This window comes from Zingiber officinale, chromosome 6B (assembly GCF_018446385.1).
Source record: "Zingiber officinale cultivar Zhangliang chromosome 6B, Zo_v1.1, whole genome shotgun sequence".
Classification (NCBI taxonomy): domain Eukaryota; kingdom Viridiplantae; phylum Streptophyta; class Magnoliopsida; order Zingiberales; family Zingiberaceae; genus Zingiber; species Zingiber officinale.
The window spans coordinates 8,702,797-8,719,703 of NC_055996.1; the positions used below are offsets into that span (position 1 = coordinate 8,702,797).

A 16,907-nucleotide genomic window follows, 5' to 3' on the forward strand; every position below is an offset into this window, starting at 1 on the left:
TCGATCCAGAGGCTCTCTGTTCGCTGGGAAAGATCTGGATCGATCCACTGATCGATCCAGCACTTGGTTTTTGCCCAAAACCAAGTCCCGAACCTCCCAAACCAACATCCGGTCAACCTTGACTTGTTGGTACATCATGCCTAGCATCTGGTCACTCCCTTGACCTGCCAGGACTCCCCAACAAGTGTCCGGTCAATCCCTTTGACCCACTTGTACTTTTCTTTCATGCCAAGTATCCGGTCACTCTCTTGACCTACTTGGACTTTTCTTTCATGCCAAGTATCCGGTCACTCTCTTGACCTACTTGGACTTCCCAACACCAGATGTCCGATCATCCCTGATCCATCTGGATTTCCCTTGCCTGGCTTCACTCACCAGGACTTTCACCTAGCTTCACTCACTAGGATTTTCATCTGCCTAACATCCCAGTCAGGACTTTCACCTGGCTTCACTCACCAGGATTTCTCTGCCTAACATCCCAGTCAGGACTTTCACCTGGCTTCACTCACCAGGATTTCCTTCTGCCTAACATCCCAGTCAGGACTTTCACCTGGCTTCACTCACCAGGATTTCCTTCTGCCTAACATCCCAGTCAGGACTTCCCAGTCAAGTATCCGGTCAACTTTGACCTACTTGACTCTCCTTCAATCAGTATCTTATTGTCAAACATCTAAACCCAAACCAAGACTCAACTTGGTTAACCAGGTCAACCTTGACCTGAGGGATATTGCACCAACACAAACGTCCAGCAGAAAGTCCTGGAGACTCGGGCGCTGAGCAAAAGTCCAGTCAGTCTGGAGGACCGGTCTGGCAACAGGTAAACTCTCCTTAGTGGAGTAGGTAAGGACGCGTTCCCCGGTGAGAGAACAGTAGGCGTCGGTTCGACCTAGGATTTCTGAATGGAAATTCGAAGTCAGAATCGGACAGTCCGGAGATTGTCAAAATAACTTATCAATTTGTATTTTATTGTGCTAAACTCTATTTTGTAGGATATGTCTTATATTTTGAACTAACACATCTTGAAGGGAGTGAAAAAGCCTTAAAGCCTTGGATGAACAGTACCCGAGACACCCTCCATGGAGTTTGGAGTCACCTCGGGTGCGGTGCTTGAAGAGTTTGCGCAACAGAGCAGGAGGTGCACTCCAGGGGTACTGGAGGCGCCCTCGACGCTGGGTGGAGGGTGCCCTCCACGGAGGTTGGAGGCACCCTCGAGCGAATAAGCAACGGCAGTGCGAAGCTTATCCACGCACGGTTGACTCGGGGCTTAAGGGCGCCCTCCATGCGGTTGAAGGTGTCCTCAACAGCTTACTTAAGGCAGATTCGAGCAACAGCTTCAAGACAACTCAAAATCGCAATCTTCCTTTCGTGCTCTGTTCAAAGAACGATCCGACAAAACTATAACAAGACTCCAACGACCAGAAGCTTCAAGTTTACTGTTTTCCATTGTCGGTATAATTTTTATTACTGCTTTAAATATTGTACTTCAAATTGTAAAGAATTTCCAAACTTATAGTGATGATCCAAAGTAAGCACTCAACGAGTATGAGCCTTGGAATAGGAGTCGTCACAAGCTCCGAACCAAGTAAATCTTGGTGTTTGTGTTTGCTATTGTTTCTTTTATTTTCGCTGCGCATATACTCGATAATTCCAAAAACGAAGTGAAATCCACGAGCGCTATTCACCCCCCCCTCTCTCTCATTCCCCTTCTAGCGCTTTCGATCCTACCATTTGTATATTTTGTTAAACTTATTGAATATATTTATTTTCAAAATAAATAAGCACAATTTTAATTATTACTAACAATTTATGAAATAAAACATTATAATTATACTTCATAAAATAATATATTTTTTAATTATTACTAATAATTTATGAAATAAAATATTATAATTATCTTCATAAAATAATATATTTTAAATTATTTTGAAGAGTCAAATATGTAATATTATTTTATCATTAATTATTGACTCCAACTCGAAAAGTAAAAATAGTTTTGATTTTTCCTACTCTTAATTAAAAACTTCAACCCTTATATTCATAATCATTCAAGCTTGTTTTTGTTGAGTTTTTTTTTTATTTTACAAACTTTTTAATAACCTTGCATTCAAGCTTTTTTTTAGCTTTGTTTATTTTACAAACTTTTTAATAATTTTACAGTGAAGATGCTCTTAGGGCATCTGCTATTTAAAGAGACTTGTGAAATACTAAAGCCGACGAAAATGATGGAAGAAAAAAAAATGATGCAAAGTTTAAGGTTTTAAGGTTTATAATTTAAGAACAGTACTTAAATTTTAAATATATTTTTTATCATAAAATTAATATATATATATATATATATATATATGATGTAAAGTTTAAGGTTTTAAGGTTTATAATTTAAGAATAGTAGTTAAATTTTAAATATATTTTTTATAATATGATATAAAGTTTAAGGTTTTAAGGTTTATAATTTAAGAACAGTAGTATAAAATTAATATATATATATATCAAAGGTGGAAATAACAATGGGTGTGGAAGTCAAAGTTAAGATGATCAATAATGGTCAGCAGTGGTCAACGGTCCCGTCAAAGATGACCGAGTGGAAAGTAACACCAACTATCGATCAAGCATGAAGTGTCTGATCGGCCAGGTGACTTGTCTGAGCAGAACGCCCGTCCAACCAAGGGTATTACGATAAGAATATCATATGCTCATTACGGATCGGAGGAACGTTAAGGTGACCAGAGCGCTTGTCCGGTCATGTGAAACAATCTACTGAACTAAGTCTTTGTAGGGAAAAGCAACAGAGGTCGACCAAGCGGAGGAGTCCCGGACCAACAGCTACCCCACTCGGTCGAACAATGAGACCATTCCTATATCTCTTAATATCCCTTTGGGAGGTAATGCTGCTACAACATGACATGGTTAACAGGCAGATCGTTCGACGGAAACTTCTACTGTCCCATCGGAGATTTGCATGTCTTGTTAAGGTATAGTGTCAAAGATACTTTTCTGGCATATCCTTTCATAGAATGATTGGGGAAGTGTGCACGCGCCTTTAGGAGCGTGCACATCACCCACTGGAGCACTATATAAAAAGGGGTCTATGCACTGGAGCATCGAAGGGCCAACACCGATGACTCCTTTCCCAACCCAATATTGACATTTTATATATTACAGAGTGGAAGAGAATTTTCATACCATCAACTAAAAAGTTATATCCCTAGTCAGAGCCGGCCCTGGGCCAGGGCTACCAGGGCTCCTGCCCAGGGCCCAAAACTTTCAGGGTATATATATATATATATATATATATATGGCCCAAAAAAAAAATTATATCCAAAATCATCGTTTTTGTCATCCCTTTTCAGAAGCCCTATTCTGAGCCGTCGCCGAAATCCTCCCTCGTCAATGCCCTATTTTGAGTTTCCGACTCTCGCGACTCTACTTGTTATTGCCTTGGAAGGTGCTTCGGTCATCCGCTCTCTTTTGGGGCCATCCCCGCCTCGATCGCTTCGCCATCTTCCATCGCCTCCATCAGGGTGATACCATTGTGGGACTTGCCTCTGTCTAGGTACTATCTTCCTTGGGCACTACCGTTGTCTTTTGAGTAGAGAATTCTAGGTATCATCTTCACCGCATGAAATTGGCAGGGAAATTTCATCCTTATTTGGGTAGTGACTATAACCCTCTTTGGAGTTTAGAAAGAGCTGTGTTTTTTCTTTGAGATATATGAATATATGATAAACATCTTAAACATCTTACTGTCTCCTTGGTTAAAAATGAAGATCAGTTTCTTCCATTCTGAGGTACATCGTACATGCTTGTGAAATCATTGTTGGTTAAACATGCAGGTCAGGTCATTGTCTAGGAAACAGGAATGCCTATGCTTTAGTAATTTAGTTCCTACAAGGTCAATAGTCTATGAATCAAATTTTCTACATCATGAATTGTTGAGTCCATTCCGTAATTTTCTAGGAGCTTCATATTCATATGAACCAAATGCATCATTAGACACTATATATCCATGCTTCTCATATTTCACAATCCTATCTCCCACTACCATGGTTCAGTAATTAGACACTACGCATCATTAGATACTTTGGATTTGGATGTGAAATTGATAAGGAGACATCTAACAAACCGGAAGGTTTGTGTTAATTTTGAGGAACTAACATTTTCTTTAAAAAAATATTTATTTTTTTCTTTATTTAAAGAGAAAAAATAGTGTTGTTTTATTTTTTTTTTTATATTTAAGTTTTTATAAATTGAAATTTGTTTTACTTTCTAGACTGAGTAATCAAGTAAAGTTATTCTCCATGGAAAGTTTTTGGTCATCACATGATACCTTAGTCAAATTAAAATTTTAAAAATTTGTAGTGTTTTTTATTTTTATTATTGCTAGGATTCCTATACATAAAATTTAATTCATTTATATTGAGTTTTAATTTTTCTTATCAAGTGAAATATAAGTAATACCACTATTTTAGGATAAAAAAATTTTAATTCTTAACTATCCTGAATATATTGTTTAAGTTGCTCAAATTCAAAGTGAATATATTTATGACGGATCTTCCAAGTATTCTCTTTGTTCATCCAGATTCCTATATTGATGTTGAAAACAAAGATTATAGAGGTAAACTGACTAGGCTACATTTCTTTAGTATTTCTCAGTTTGGTGTTAGGATTGTGTTACATTACTATACTTATTTCTTTGCATTCTTGAGTTAAATTTTTTTTCACTGTTAGTGTTCTTTTGCTAAAAATTCAAGTAATTATTTTTTGAAAACACCTTTTGTATTCTAAATGAAATTGATTACAAATAGAATTGTTATTCTTGGATAATTTAATAGTGTAGGAATGGAAAAAGAATTTATATTCATAGTTTTAGAATTGATGCTTTATTCTTATTTCTATGTTAGAATTGTAGAAATTTATACACAAATAAAAAATGAACTATGTGAGATAAAAAAAATCTTCTTACAACTAAAAAATTTCCTTATCCCATTTCTGGAAGCAAAATTTTATAGATTAATATAATTATTACTTAGGTTGATGGAAAGATAAAATTAGGGCATAATTAATAGTTTCGTCCAGGACCTTTGAACAACCAGGACCGGCTCTGTCCCTAGTTAATTTTCTTTATTATTTTTGAACAAAATGAGCCTGAAGTACAACCCCTACTATCATTCAGAGAATAGTACAACCCAAAATCCTCATTATTGATATAATTAATTTGTATTTACAAATATACTTATTTTTTAAAAAAAAACATGAGTTTAATTTATTGAATAATTCTTTTATTGTTTGTTTACATTTTCCAATTCCCTCCTGTAGATGTGCATTAAATTTCCAACTGCCCCTTCTACCTCCCTCCCCAATTCAACTTCTATATAAACCATCCATGGCCGCTCTTCTCTCCACCACACTTCATCTTTAACATCCGCTCCCTCGGTTATTTCTGCAAGCATGGCGCGCTCTACATCTGCTGTCGCGGCAGCTGCTCTGCTTCTGCTGGTGGCCCTGGCGGCGGTCCCGCGGAGGGAGGCAGCGCTGACGTGTGGTAATGTCGTGATGTTCCTGTCGTCTTGCATCCCGTACGCACGGGGCACGACGGCGGCGCCGTCGGCGGCGTGCTGTAGCGGGGTTCGGGGGCTGAACGGGGCCGCAAAGACGACGCCGGATCGGCGGACGGCCTGCAACTGCATCAAGTCGACCATCGCCTCTCTCAGCGGCATCAAGCCCGCCGTCGTCAGCGGCGTCCCCAGCAAGTGCGGCGTCAGCGTCCCGTACCCCATCTCCACCTCAGTCGACTGCTCCAAGTCTGTCTCTAACCTCAATCACTCACTCTCTAACTTGTCGAATTTAATTCTATCGACCTAAAAGATTATATGGAATTTTTTTGGTTGATTTGATTTGCAGGGTGGAGTAATTAAGATAGAATACGTGGATTAGAATAAAAAGGGAGGAGACATGAGGCGAAATTCTCAGCACTACTCCTACCTATTACCTTTACTTTGTGTCTTAATCGAACTGCTTGTGTACGTCTACCCTACGTACTACGTATGGTACGCATGGTATTGTACATGCATACAAATGCATGGTAAGCATGTATTGTAATATCGTGTGGCATAATACAACGGTTAATCTGGTATTCCTCGTGGCTTGTCAATTAAGAAACCATCACTGCATGGTAGAGTAATTTTGACTAAATTAAATTAAAAAAAAAATATTAAACCAATTTATTTTAATAAGTTGTGGCAATGGATATTTTTATATGAACAATACGTACGATGAATTGCCCATTTGAGTATTTGATGATAATCATAAAGGACATCATTTTTTTTTTCCTTTTTTTCATTATTATTTTTTACAATTAATTATTATTTTCCTTATCCAACAAAATATGTAAATCATATTTTTCAATATTGTTTTAATTAAATTATAAATAAATAAAAAAAGCTTTTAAGATGGATGAATAAATTTATAATATCAAACTGTAATGGAACAATTTAAAAAATATAAAATTTTTAAATAATCATACAAATTTAAATTAAATGATCAATAACATCTAAATTAAGCGAGTAAGCTTTAAAAATAAAACTTGGATTTTAATTCCATGTACTGCTTTCTGTTTTTCCCTAGCACTGGATATCTAATCATTTGGGCTGATTCATCCTTGAAATGACTGAACGGCCCAATAAAAATTTTTCTACCTACCATCAAAATAAATTTAGAGGACGACCTTACAAAACACTATAGTTGATAATTGAATCGTGAATACTTGGAAGACTGCATGGACATCTTACTACTGCGCCTTAGCCCATGGATCTTGTTTGTTGCCTCTTTTAACCCTACCTCTCATGTAAATAACATGATGATGATCACAAAAGTATGTAATTTGCTATACCATCACTTAAGTTCTCAAAACGTTTTACAGTTACTCCTATAAGCTTAAACATTAATTCAACTAAAGGAGTCTATCTACTTTGGGCAGTAATCTGAATAATGTTTGAGAAATGCTTTTAGAACAGAACCTGAGCAGTCCATCAGTTCAAGCTATTAGATTCAAGAACAGAAGGTTAATTCAATCCGGTCCAAATAATAAAGACATTTTGATTAAAATTTACAGTGTCATAAGTCCCAGTTTAATCATCCTAGATTGGCAGGTGCTTAAAAATATTTTTTTTTATTCATAAATCATGCGAGAAGCTGATTCTAATGCACCATTACTTGCAATAAATTCACATCCAATTTGGTTATCATAATAAATGCAATTAATTCTGATCCAAATTTTCTGATAAAAAAAGGTAATAACTAATGCCTGATATATCGAATTTCACTGCACTCCATGTGACTTCCAACCAATAGAACAGCAACCATACATTTTGCAGATGCCATTAAATCGTTGCATCTCCACAGATATGACTTCTAGCAGTCTCGGACTTAATATTTATTTATTAACTGACAAGGACCATAGGGCTCACTGGAAGGCATAACCAGTGAATATATCTCGTATGGAATTGGAGATATATCTCCATCGGACTAAATAGTAGTACTGCTGTGGCATTATCACTGAAACCTACTCATCTGAATGAAATTGAGACAAAGGTACAAGATATGAACAATTGGTACTGCCAAACCTATGTAACGCAATAAAGTGATATTTATTTGTGCCGACGTAATATCAATATCAATCCTCAATCTGAACAATAAGTTTGGACTGTACCGAACGACCCACACATAGAAAACAAGGTAAGAGAAAATAGTTTATTATTTTATAATTTAATTCTCGAAATTTTTTATTATAATTCCTACAGATAGACCTGGGCAGAAAATGATTGTTATAAAAATCCACCTCTCCCCCCTTTCTCCCTCGGACTCTGTAAGCCTTTGAAAAGGTGAAAAGGTTGCAGTCTTGAAGATGAAACTAACTGAAGATGCTCACATCACAGGTTTTTTGCAATATGATACTCCAAAGCTAGTAATGTTATAGCAATGCAGTATGTGTCTTCTTAAAGGAAAAATGATTAACCTGGTCAATTTACCGGAGTATAAAGACAGCTCCAGAATATAGCTGCAACGTTCTCGTTCCAAAGTCAGCCTTGAAAGAGTTCAGGCACCATATATTTGACATCGTCAGAACCTCAACCAACCTGCAAGAAGAAATATGCAATTATATATACTTCATTAATCAATCATACTTGAAAGCTAATTTTTTTCAAACTTACCTAAGTAACACTGGAGAAAACCAAAGATAGGATTCTTGGATTAAATGTGGAAGCACGAATTCCGTATGACAGCAAGCCAAACAACTATAGTTTGTCTGATGAATTTTGTTTGAAGATCTCTGTTGGCTTCTAATTCTATTACTAGGTCAAGAAATCAGGCTGTAAAACAACAAAACGGTTAAAATATGACATCTGCTCCATCAAGATTACCTACTGATGTTGCTGAGCTCGAGCTCTGTCTCTCCCTGGTAGCTCCTACCATCAATTCCGGTGTCGTTGAGTTTACTCCACAACCTAATGCAATAATAATATCGGATTGGGAATGACATTGGGTTGAGCAAGTACAATTCCTAATGCATTGTTTCATATACTACTGTGAAAATTATAAAAAAAAATTATGAGTGAACACATGCATTAATTGTCATCAAATTACGAGCCAAATAGGTTTTAGATCATCGATTAGAAAGAACAGAACATCTAAAAAATTGGAACATTAATTGCACGAGTATCAAAAATTTTCATTACATCACAGCAAAAATCTAATGACATTAACATCAAGGTTCATTGTCATGGTATGGTGGTTCATCGATGTCATTGTTGTCAAAATGGTCGGCCATGTCAAATCTAAAAGAAACACTTAGGAGTGGAGCTCCTCTGGAATGAAAATTCAAGCAAGGCAAGTCAGTTGAAACAGTATCCTTATCAGAGAAACCATCGCAAAACAACTGGCTGCTGCTAGTAATTGCAGAATGCTTGTTCACCTTCTGCACAAAATCATTAAAAATATGAGTGCCCCCAATAAGGCGTAATAGATGCAGATGGAATTAGCAAAATGAATGACTATTACTCACATTGGCACAAGAAAACTTTTTGTCCAAATTGTTGAGCACTGAAGGGAGAACATTCATCAACTGTGGGCCGGATACAGTAGGTGCTGAAGCCATAAGCATATGAAGCATCTCTCTGGCATTCTTCTCCATCAAAGATTCTGTTTTTGGAATCAGAGGAGTAGCAAGACCTGGAAGCAGAGGCGAAATGACAGAAGATATAGCCAGTCCAGCACTAACAAGATAAGCTTGGCCAGAGGAACAAAAATCGATCACCGGGATGTGGACAATTGGATCAGACATGAAAGGTGTAAAGATGGGAAGTTGTGAGCATGGCAAACTCAATGACACAGAAATTGATGAAGGAATTAATGGAACGGAAACAAGATTAGGGAGAGACAGAGCTTGAAGCTCGGCAACATCAATAGGCAGCTTAGCTGGAACAGATGCCCCTGTGGATGAAACAACGGGCAACAAAGAAGACAAAGGTGGAAGGGGCATCAACTCAGGAGTTGTTGAGATATGGAAAGGGTGCAGCGAAGATGGACAAGGGGGACACCAGCAGTAGTAGGGAGAAAAGGAACTTGAACTACTAATAATCTGTGAAAGAGGTAGATGAATAGAGACGGGGCTCAATGATGCGAAAGGAGAAGGCAATGATGGGATATCAGGAAGGCAACTGGATAGCGTTGAACTTCCATCTGTGTCACTTTGATTGTCATTCTCCTGTTTGCTCAAATACACAACAGCTGTACTTGAAGTAGAAACTGAAGCAATCAGTTCAGAGCTTCTCGTTGATGTGCTCAGATGGGCGTCTCCATGGCGCTTCACTTTCTCCCTTGTCCGGATGGAGGATGATATTCTTGGCTTTTCATCTTTGAAGCAGTTTAGCCTTCGACAAAGACTGCCTTGGCATAAAGAATGAACCTTTCCAGCATGTGCTGACATAGTGCGTGGACGCAACAATCTCGAAACTGAACATGAAGGCTGACATTCAGTTTCACTGAGACCAGAGGCAGCTGGACTAACTTCTACACTGCTCAAGCACTCGAGAAGATATGCATGAAGGTGAGTTGCAAATGAATCAAGGTGTGATTCAGAGATTCCGGTAAGACAGGTCAAAGAGGGCTTTCTTCTAAGTAAATCTTTCATCTGTGGCACGCAAATTAAACATACTAAGCAAGCATTTTTCATAAATAAGATCTACACCTACAACATATTCATTATCGAATATAATTCTGCATAAGTAGAAACATCACTCGTTTAAGGATGATGCCAGGAAAATGTACTAATACTCTATGCTACTCAGACACGATGCTGGAATCCAACACAGGAATATATATCCTAAAGTCCAACTCTGGAATCCAACACAGGAATATATATCCTAAAGTCCAACTCGTGATTTTTTTTTCACTGAGGACATGGGAACTACATATAATGTATACAATAATATATAAATGTATATAATATTATAATAAGTATATAATGTATATATAATATTTACACCTTTAAGGGCATTTTGGAAAAGGTATAAAAGCATGGAGGGACAGACTTCTTGAAATGCTTCCTAACATAATCAGCTTACTATTATTATATAGTAAACGTAACCAGTCTCATGATTCTCATGAGTCACCTCCTACAACGAGCTCCATACTTGACACCTACTCACTTCTACCAGCCTGCCCTTCTCACGATGGCTTCCCATGTCTTCCCTTCTCATCCATGATCCACCTGCTTTCTGCCTCAGCACCTCACAATGACTTACACATCATGAGCTAGGATGCAATATTTGATTCCCCCTCCAGTTCTTCCTCCTCATGCTTCTTCTTCTTCCTCATTTCTTCCTTCATGCAATTTTCTTGATTTCCTTCTAAGGAGATAATGAGTCCAAGTAGCAATGCTAATAATGCATAATGTGACTATAACAAAAACTAGAGAAAGAATAAATCCAAACCTTATCAAGCAATTCAAGTCCATGGCTCTTAGACTTCTCTGAGCACCAATAATATAAGATCTGAGGTCCAGGTAGCTTTAGCAGGAAGGAACGACCAGAAGCATCAGCATATATCTCTTCGATAACCACATCAGGACTATCACAGTCATTACTCAAAACAGCTAATCTCTCTATACGTCCATCATCCCCAATGAATGAGAGGCGCATGTTAGAACATGGCAAGAGGTTGAGATTTAGTTGCCCCCTGTATAAAGAAAGAAAACAAGGCCTAAAAAACTACACAAAACACCTTAAGAATATAAATAAAACAAGTGAGCAAGAGCATTCAAATATGAAATGAGTCTAAAGACACTTTTGACAAGTCAGGTACAAATAATTTGGGTACGAGTATATAATATTGATATGGATCTAGGTGTCTGACACTGCATTTTTCAAAATGTTAACATAATGAAGATGTTTAATATCCTGATTATATAAATATCCTGTTTTTCAAAAACAGTGAAAACAAAAACTGCTTGCAAGCCCTTCTACATGACCCATTAATTTAAGAATAATATTCACTGTTTAATAACTAGTCAAACATTAATTTCCAAAAAGTAACAAAAGAGATCGAGGATGAAACAGTTCAAATCATTTCAGATGAATCAAATTTGCATGACAGAAGATCAACAATAGAATGCAGAAACAGAATTGGTAGATCACTTTATTAAAGCGAGCAAAACAATATATCGGAAACATTAGGACATAAACAGTGATGACCAAAAGAGACCAACCAAGTCTTATGGTCAAAGAAGAGGGAATTTCCTAAATCAGAAAGATATTTTCCTGCTAAAAAGGGGTTGGTGTCAAGTGTCAAACTAGAGCTTTGTATCCCTGGAAGGAGAGAAAACATGAGAGAACGAAGTCACAGAGAGAAAGTGAAAAAAAAAAAAAGAGAAAATTTGATATTTTCTCGGGTCAAGTTTCCATGAACAAGATGAGAATTTTAAAAAAAAAACAGCATTTGATATTTTCTCGGGTCAAGTTTCCATGAACAAGATGAGAATTTAAAAAAAAAAACAGCATTTGGAGTACAAGGCAGAAGCTAAAATAGCCACACGGGTAGAGTGTCTGGAAATATTGGATCATTTCTATTATTTTCTATGAAATTTAGGCAGAAAAAAAAAGATAAAGGAAGTGAAAGTTTTCATGTCATTTACTTTTCTTAAACAAATTTCCTATAAAAAAAATATTCAATTTCTCTCTTTTCACCCTCTGTTCTTCCTCTCCATTCTCGACTACATAGCAAAGATTATATAGCCCAGGAGATAAGTACAAAGACATTGGCATAAAATGAATTAGCGGCTAAAAGACTACAGCGAGCATAACTTATAAGTTAGGAAATAAATGACACTAACATACAACAAAAATGCTCATTTATGCAATGATACAAAAGTAAAATATTTGAAAGCCTATTAAAGTGTGTAAATTGCCTACTTAAATAGCATAACCATTTTCTCAAAAAGAAACAAAAAAGCAGAAGTCCATTATTATATGTCTTTCTCCAATACAAAAGAATAGAATGAAACATTATGGATCTTTCACCAAAACTCAGCTAAAAGCTAAGCATGCAAACATCCTAATAAATATCTATTGGTAGAAATGGATCCTATTGCTAGAAACAATTATGTAAATAAATGTATCATTAGTCCATGTAAGAATCTACCTTCTTTTGCTCATAAATCACAGATCTTAATAGAACATCACAAACGCCCAATTTACCTACAAATCAAAAGACATTTTTACTTGAAATGATGTGCCAGATCATCACTAGTAAACTCAGATAGAATCCTGCAATCATTGATAAACAACAAAGATGGTATATCGTCCAAGCACTGGAAAAGGCTTAAGTAATATAAAAGTTCAAGTGCAATCTCACATCCTAATAGTAGACTAGCTAATAGCATAAAACCACAATGATAATTGAAGCGAAAAATATAACAAGGCTAGAGTAAGACAATTGGAAGTTTATTAATCAGACTCGATAGAATAGATCAAAAGTGGAGTGCCACAATGTTGAAAGATATCCACCATATACCACCAGGTTGGTAAAACAAGATCCTATACTTCACACTTCTCATACTGATTGTCCAACCTATAACAGTTTCAACTGATGAACACAGCTTCTTGTATATATGGGAGACACATGTTTAGCCATACTAGTAGTGATGTTCATGAATGGTTCAGAATATTCTAATGATTTGTATTTCTGTACCATCAAATGAATAAATATTATTATGCACAACCTATGAACAATTATAAGAGAGGCTTTAAACAAGATTATTGTAAGAATATCGCATGAGCGTATAATTAACCCAAGGTCAGCTGAATCAGTACTCTAATTATGAGAATTTCCATCAAATATAATTATGATATCCTTAAGGATTTAAGAAATGCAACCACTAAAAGATGGCTTCATTACAGGAATCTAGCTTTCATGCTGTCACCCTCAAGTACCCTCTAGGTTATGGATTCTGATCTAGATTATGTAAAATTAGGAGAAAACTAATATTTTCCTAACCTCTCTTAATACTGCCATCATGCACTTGCACAGAAATAAATCTAGTAATCAATAAAGTAATCATTTCAGCTAAAAGAAGTCTATTAAAATTTAATCATTTAGGTAAGAAAAAAGCAGCTTTTCAACATAGAAAAATTTCTTGAATCATATTGTAGTCTCTTATTCATGACATCACACATATATTTTACATATATTTCTTTTTTATGTCAATTTCACATCTGGGAATACAATCAAATACATGGAAAAGATCATGAATTTAAAAGATGAGAATATCTCCACTGGTATGAGATCTTTTGGGTAGAGCCCAAAAATAAATCTATGAAAGCTTGGGCCTAAAATGAACAAATATTATACTATTATGGAGATATGTTAATTCTTTTGGTCCTAACAATTGGTATCAGAGTCATGGTCTAGACCGAATGCCATGTGGGGTAACCTTGAACGAAATTGAGGGGAGGCCTATAGCATGTCAAGAGTGACCGGATGTTTATGGGGAGGGCTGAAGCAGGTCAAAAGTGACCGGATGCTTGCGGAGAGGCCCAGAGCAGGTCAAGAGTGATCAAATGTTAAAGGAGAGATTTGGACCATGAGAATAATGATGGTCCTCCATTTGAGGGGAAGATTGTTGGGAACACAATCAAAGTCCCATGTTGGAAATACATGGAAAAAATCATGGGTTTAAAAGATGAAGATATCTCCATTGGTATGAGACCTTTTGGATAGAGCTCAAAAATAAATCCATGGGAGCTTAGGCCCAAAGTGGACAATATCATACCACTATGGAGATATGTGAATTCTTTTGATTCTAATAATTAGTTTTTCGAGTTCAAGTGATTTCAATAGTGGGTTGTTATTTTTCCTGCTTTCTAAGTTTCAATCATGATCCACACCAATCAGAAACTATGTTGTTGCAAAGTTAAATGCTTCATGACAAACTAAAAATTTATGAAACCATTTTTGTTTTCATTAGAATGCATATTTGACATCATATCCAGCAATCTAATGCTTGAGGATTACTAATATTTGTGGGAAATCAAGGAAGATCTTGCAATAGGCACTCTCTCCCTACAATCTACATTTAAAAAAAAAACATTGGAAACAGGAACTGACCTGCATTTTCATGCAGAATCACTACAAGAAAATTGAAACCGTCAAAGATCAATAATCTATGTGAAACCTTAATTCGATATGAGTCATACAACTAAGAAAATAACCGTATGTATATTTTTTTTGTCAACATTAGTGAATATAACAAACATAGAAAGTCATAGAAAGAATTTAGATGCTGACTTGACATACATAATAAAGAAAGAAAGGAAGCATAAACAATTATATCAAAGACAAGAAAACAGTAGATTATCTTTCTTTGTTTTTTGATGAAACGGTAGATTATCTTTCTGCTTCTAGAGGAGGAGCATAAAGGGGAAAAGTCAATATCAGAACGAATACATTTCAATTCGTCAAGTTTGTGGCTCACCTTTTATCAATCGGGCATAGAATGTTCCCTTGCTTCATGACCTTCCCTACACGAACAGAAACAAGAGGAACGCACAAGCACCTTGCTAACATCCCTACTTCCGATGTTTCAAAATGCTGATCATGTATAATAAAAATAAATAAATAAAAATAAGCGCCACAAAATGGGGAAAGTATATATATAATGGAAATAACCCTAATTTTCAAAACCGATATTCCGGGTAATGAACGGAAACCTGGGTTAACTGCACCAGAAGCCTCTCCTTCGCCGATCCGCCTGATACGTTGAGCTTAAGCAGAGGCTTCGATCTCTCGTCCGCACGGCAGGCGCCAGGAAGATGCAGGTCCAGCGCCTGGAGCCACGGCAGCACCGCGGCCTCCCAGTCATCCGATTCTCCACTAAGGACATCTCTAAGTCTCCGGGCGAAAGCGTCTCTGCCGGGGCTGACCCTTTTTGTCCCCGAAGAAAGATCCGCCGAGGGCGAGGCCGATTCGTCTTCGTCAGGAGACCGATCCGAGCCCTCGCTCCGGCCTAGGTAATCGCCTTTCCTCGGAGGAACCATGACGCTTTTCTAGCCGATGAGACGAAGAAGTGTAATTTAAAGTAGTCGTAGTGTAATTAAATATTAGTTTATCTTAACTAATAAATTATACTGATACACTCCAAGTGTATTGAGTAGGATTATTTTAGGTAAATTCTTTTTGTATTAACTTTATAAAAAAACTAGATCTTAGTTATTATGGAAGTGTGTATTCTTAATCCTAATATAATAACAAACACATATATTTAGTATTTATTTCTTTGACTTATCAATGTGTGAGATTTAACTCGATAAGTCAATAAGCTCGATAAGTTGGGAAATGATATTACTTATAGTGTGTGTTGTTGATTATAGAAGGAATCTGTGTCCTAGTTATCTAGGTTAAGAATGTCCCCAAGAGGAGCTCATAAGGATTATCATGTTAAACCCTGCAGGTGAACTTAGTCCGACATGACAATGAAGCTAGATATTAATTAAGTGAGTTGTCAGTAACTTACTTAATTAGTGGACATTCATTATCTTAAACACAGGGAGACTAACACACTCATGATAAGAAGGAGTCCATAATGTAATTTAGGATTGGTGCGGTAGTGCGATAGTAATTCTCTAGTGGAATGAGTTATTATCGATGAACTTGAGTTGTGTGTTCGGGGCGAACAGGGATACTTGAGCTCATCGGAAGGTCAAAACTAATTTCTCCTCTAGGTCCCTGTCATAGCCTCATTAAAGTCTCAAGTCCATCCAAATATAAGCCCATCTTGGTGTCTAAGAAGGGGGTCGACCCAATGCTGGGTGACCAAGCAAGGACCGACCACATTATCCTCTTAAGGGGTCGGCCCCTTGCTTGGTGCCCAAGCAAGAGGTGGTCGACCACATTAATTCAAACAAGGAAGGGTGTTTTGAATTTTTTAAATTTTCTCTTTGTAGAAAACTACAAGTTTTAAAAGAGAGAGTTAAAATTTAAAAACTTTCTTTATTTGAATTAGGCCACATGTTTTAAAAGAAAATTTAAAAGTTTTTAAAACTTTCTTTTTTTTAACCATCCTCATGGTTTTAGGAAAAGGAGGATAAATTTTAAAATTTAAATTTTTGTAAACATGTTAAAAAAAGGAAATTTTTAGAATAGAAGTTTTAAATTTTAAAACATGGTTTTAATTTTTAAAACTTTCCTTTTTAACATCCACTTTAGGAAATTAAAAGAGAGCTTGTAAAATTTTATAAGCGTTTATAAAATTTTTACAAAAGAAATCTTTTCCTTCCTTATAGGGATCGACCACCCTTGCTTGGTGCCCAAGCAAGGGGCCGACCAATTGGATTAAATCATCATCCAATCAAATTAAA

At 36.5% G+C, this 16,907-nt stretch overlaps 2 protein-coding genes across 2 annotated transcripts; one reads left to right on the plus strand and one right to left on the minus strand.

The window, feature by feature from the left end:
* The first annotated feature begins 5,404 nt into the window (after positions 1-5,404).
* Positions 5,405-6,130, plus strand: LOC121989918 (non-specific lipid-transfer protein-like). Its single transcript, XM_042544218.1, has 2 exons — positions 5,405-5,798; positions 5,899-6,130. Exons 1-2 carry the CDS (start codon positions 5,446-5,448, stop codon positions 5,906-5,908), a joined length of 363 nt encoding a protein of 120 aa, XP_042400152.1. The 5' UTR covers positions 5,405-5,445; the 3' UTR covers positions 5,909-6,130.
* Positions 6,131-8,685: 2,555 nt separating this feature from the next.
* Positions 8,686-15,614, minus strand: LOC121991878. Its single transcript, XM_042545947.1, has 5 exons — positions 15,261-15,614; positions 15,026-15,141; positions 10,989-11,232; positions 9,059-10,186; positions 8,686-8,971 (listed from the first exon to the last, which is right to left on the minus strand). Exons 1-5 carry the CDS (start codon positions 15,585-15,587, stop codon positions 8,762-8,764), a joined length of 2,025 nt encoding a protein of 674 aa, XP_042401881.1. The 5' UTR covers positions 15,588-15,614; the 3' UTR covers positions 8,686-8,761.
* Positions 15,615-16,907: the final 1,293 nt, after the last annotated feature.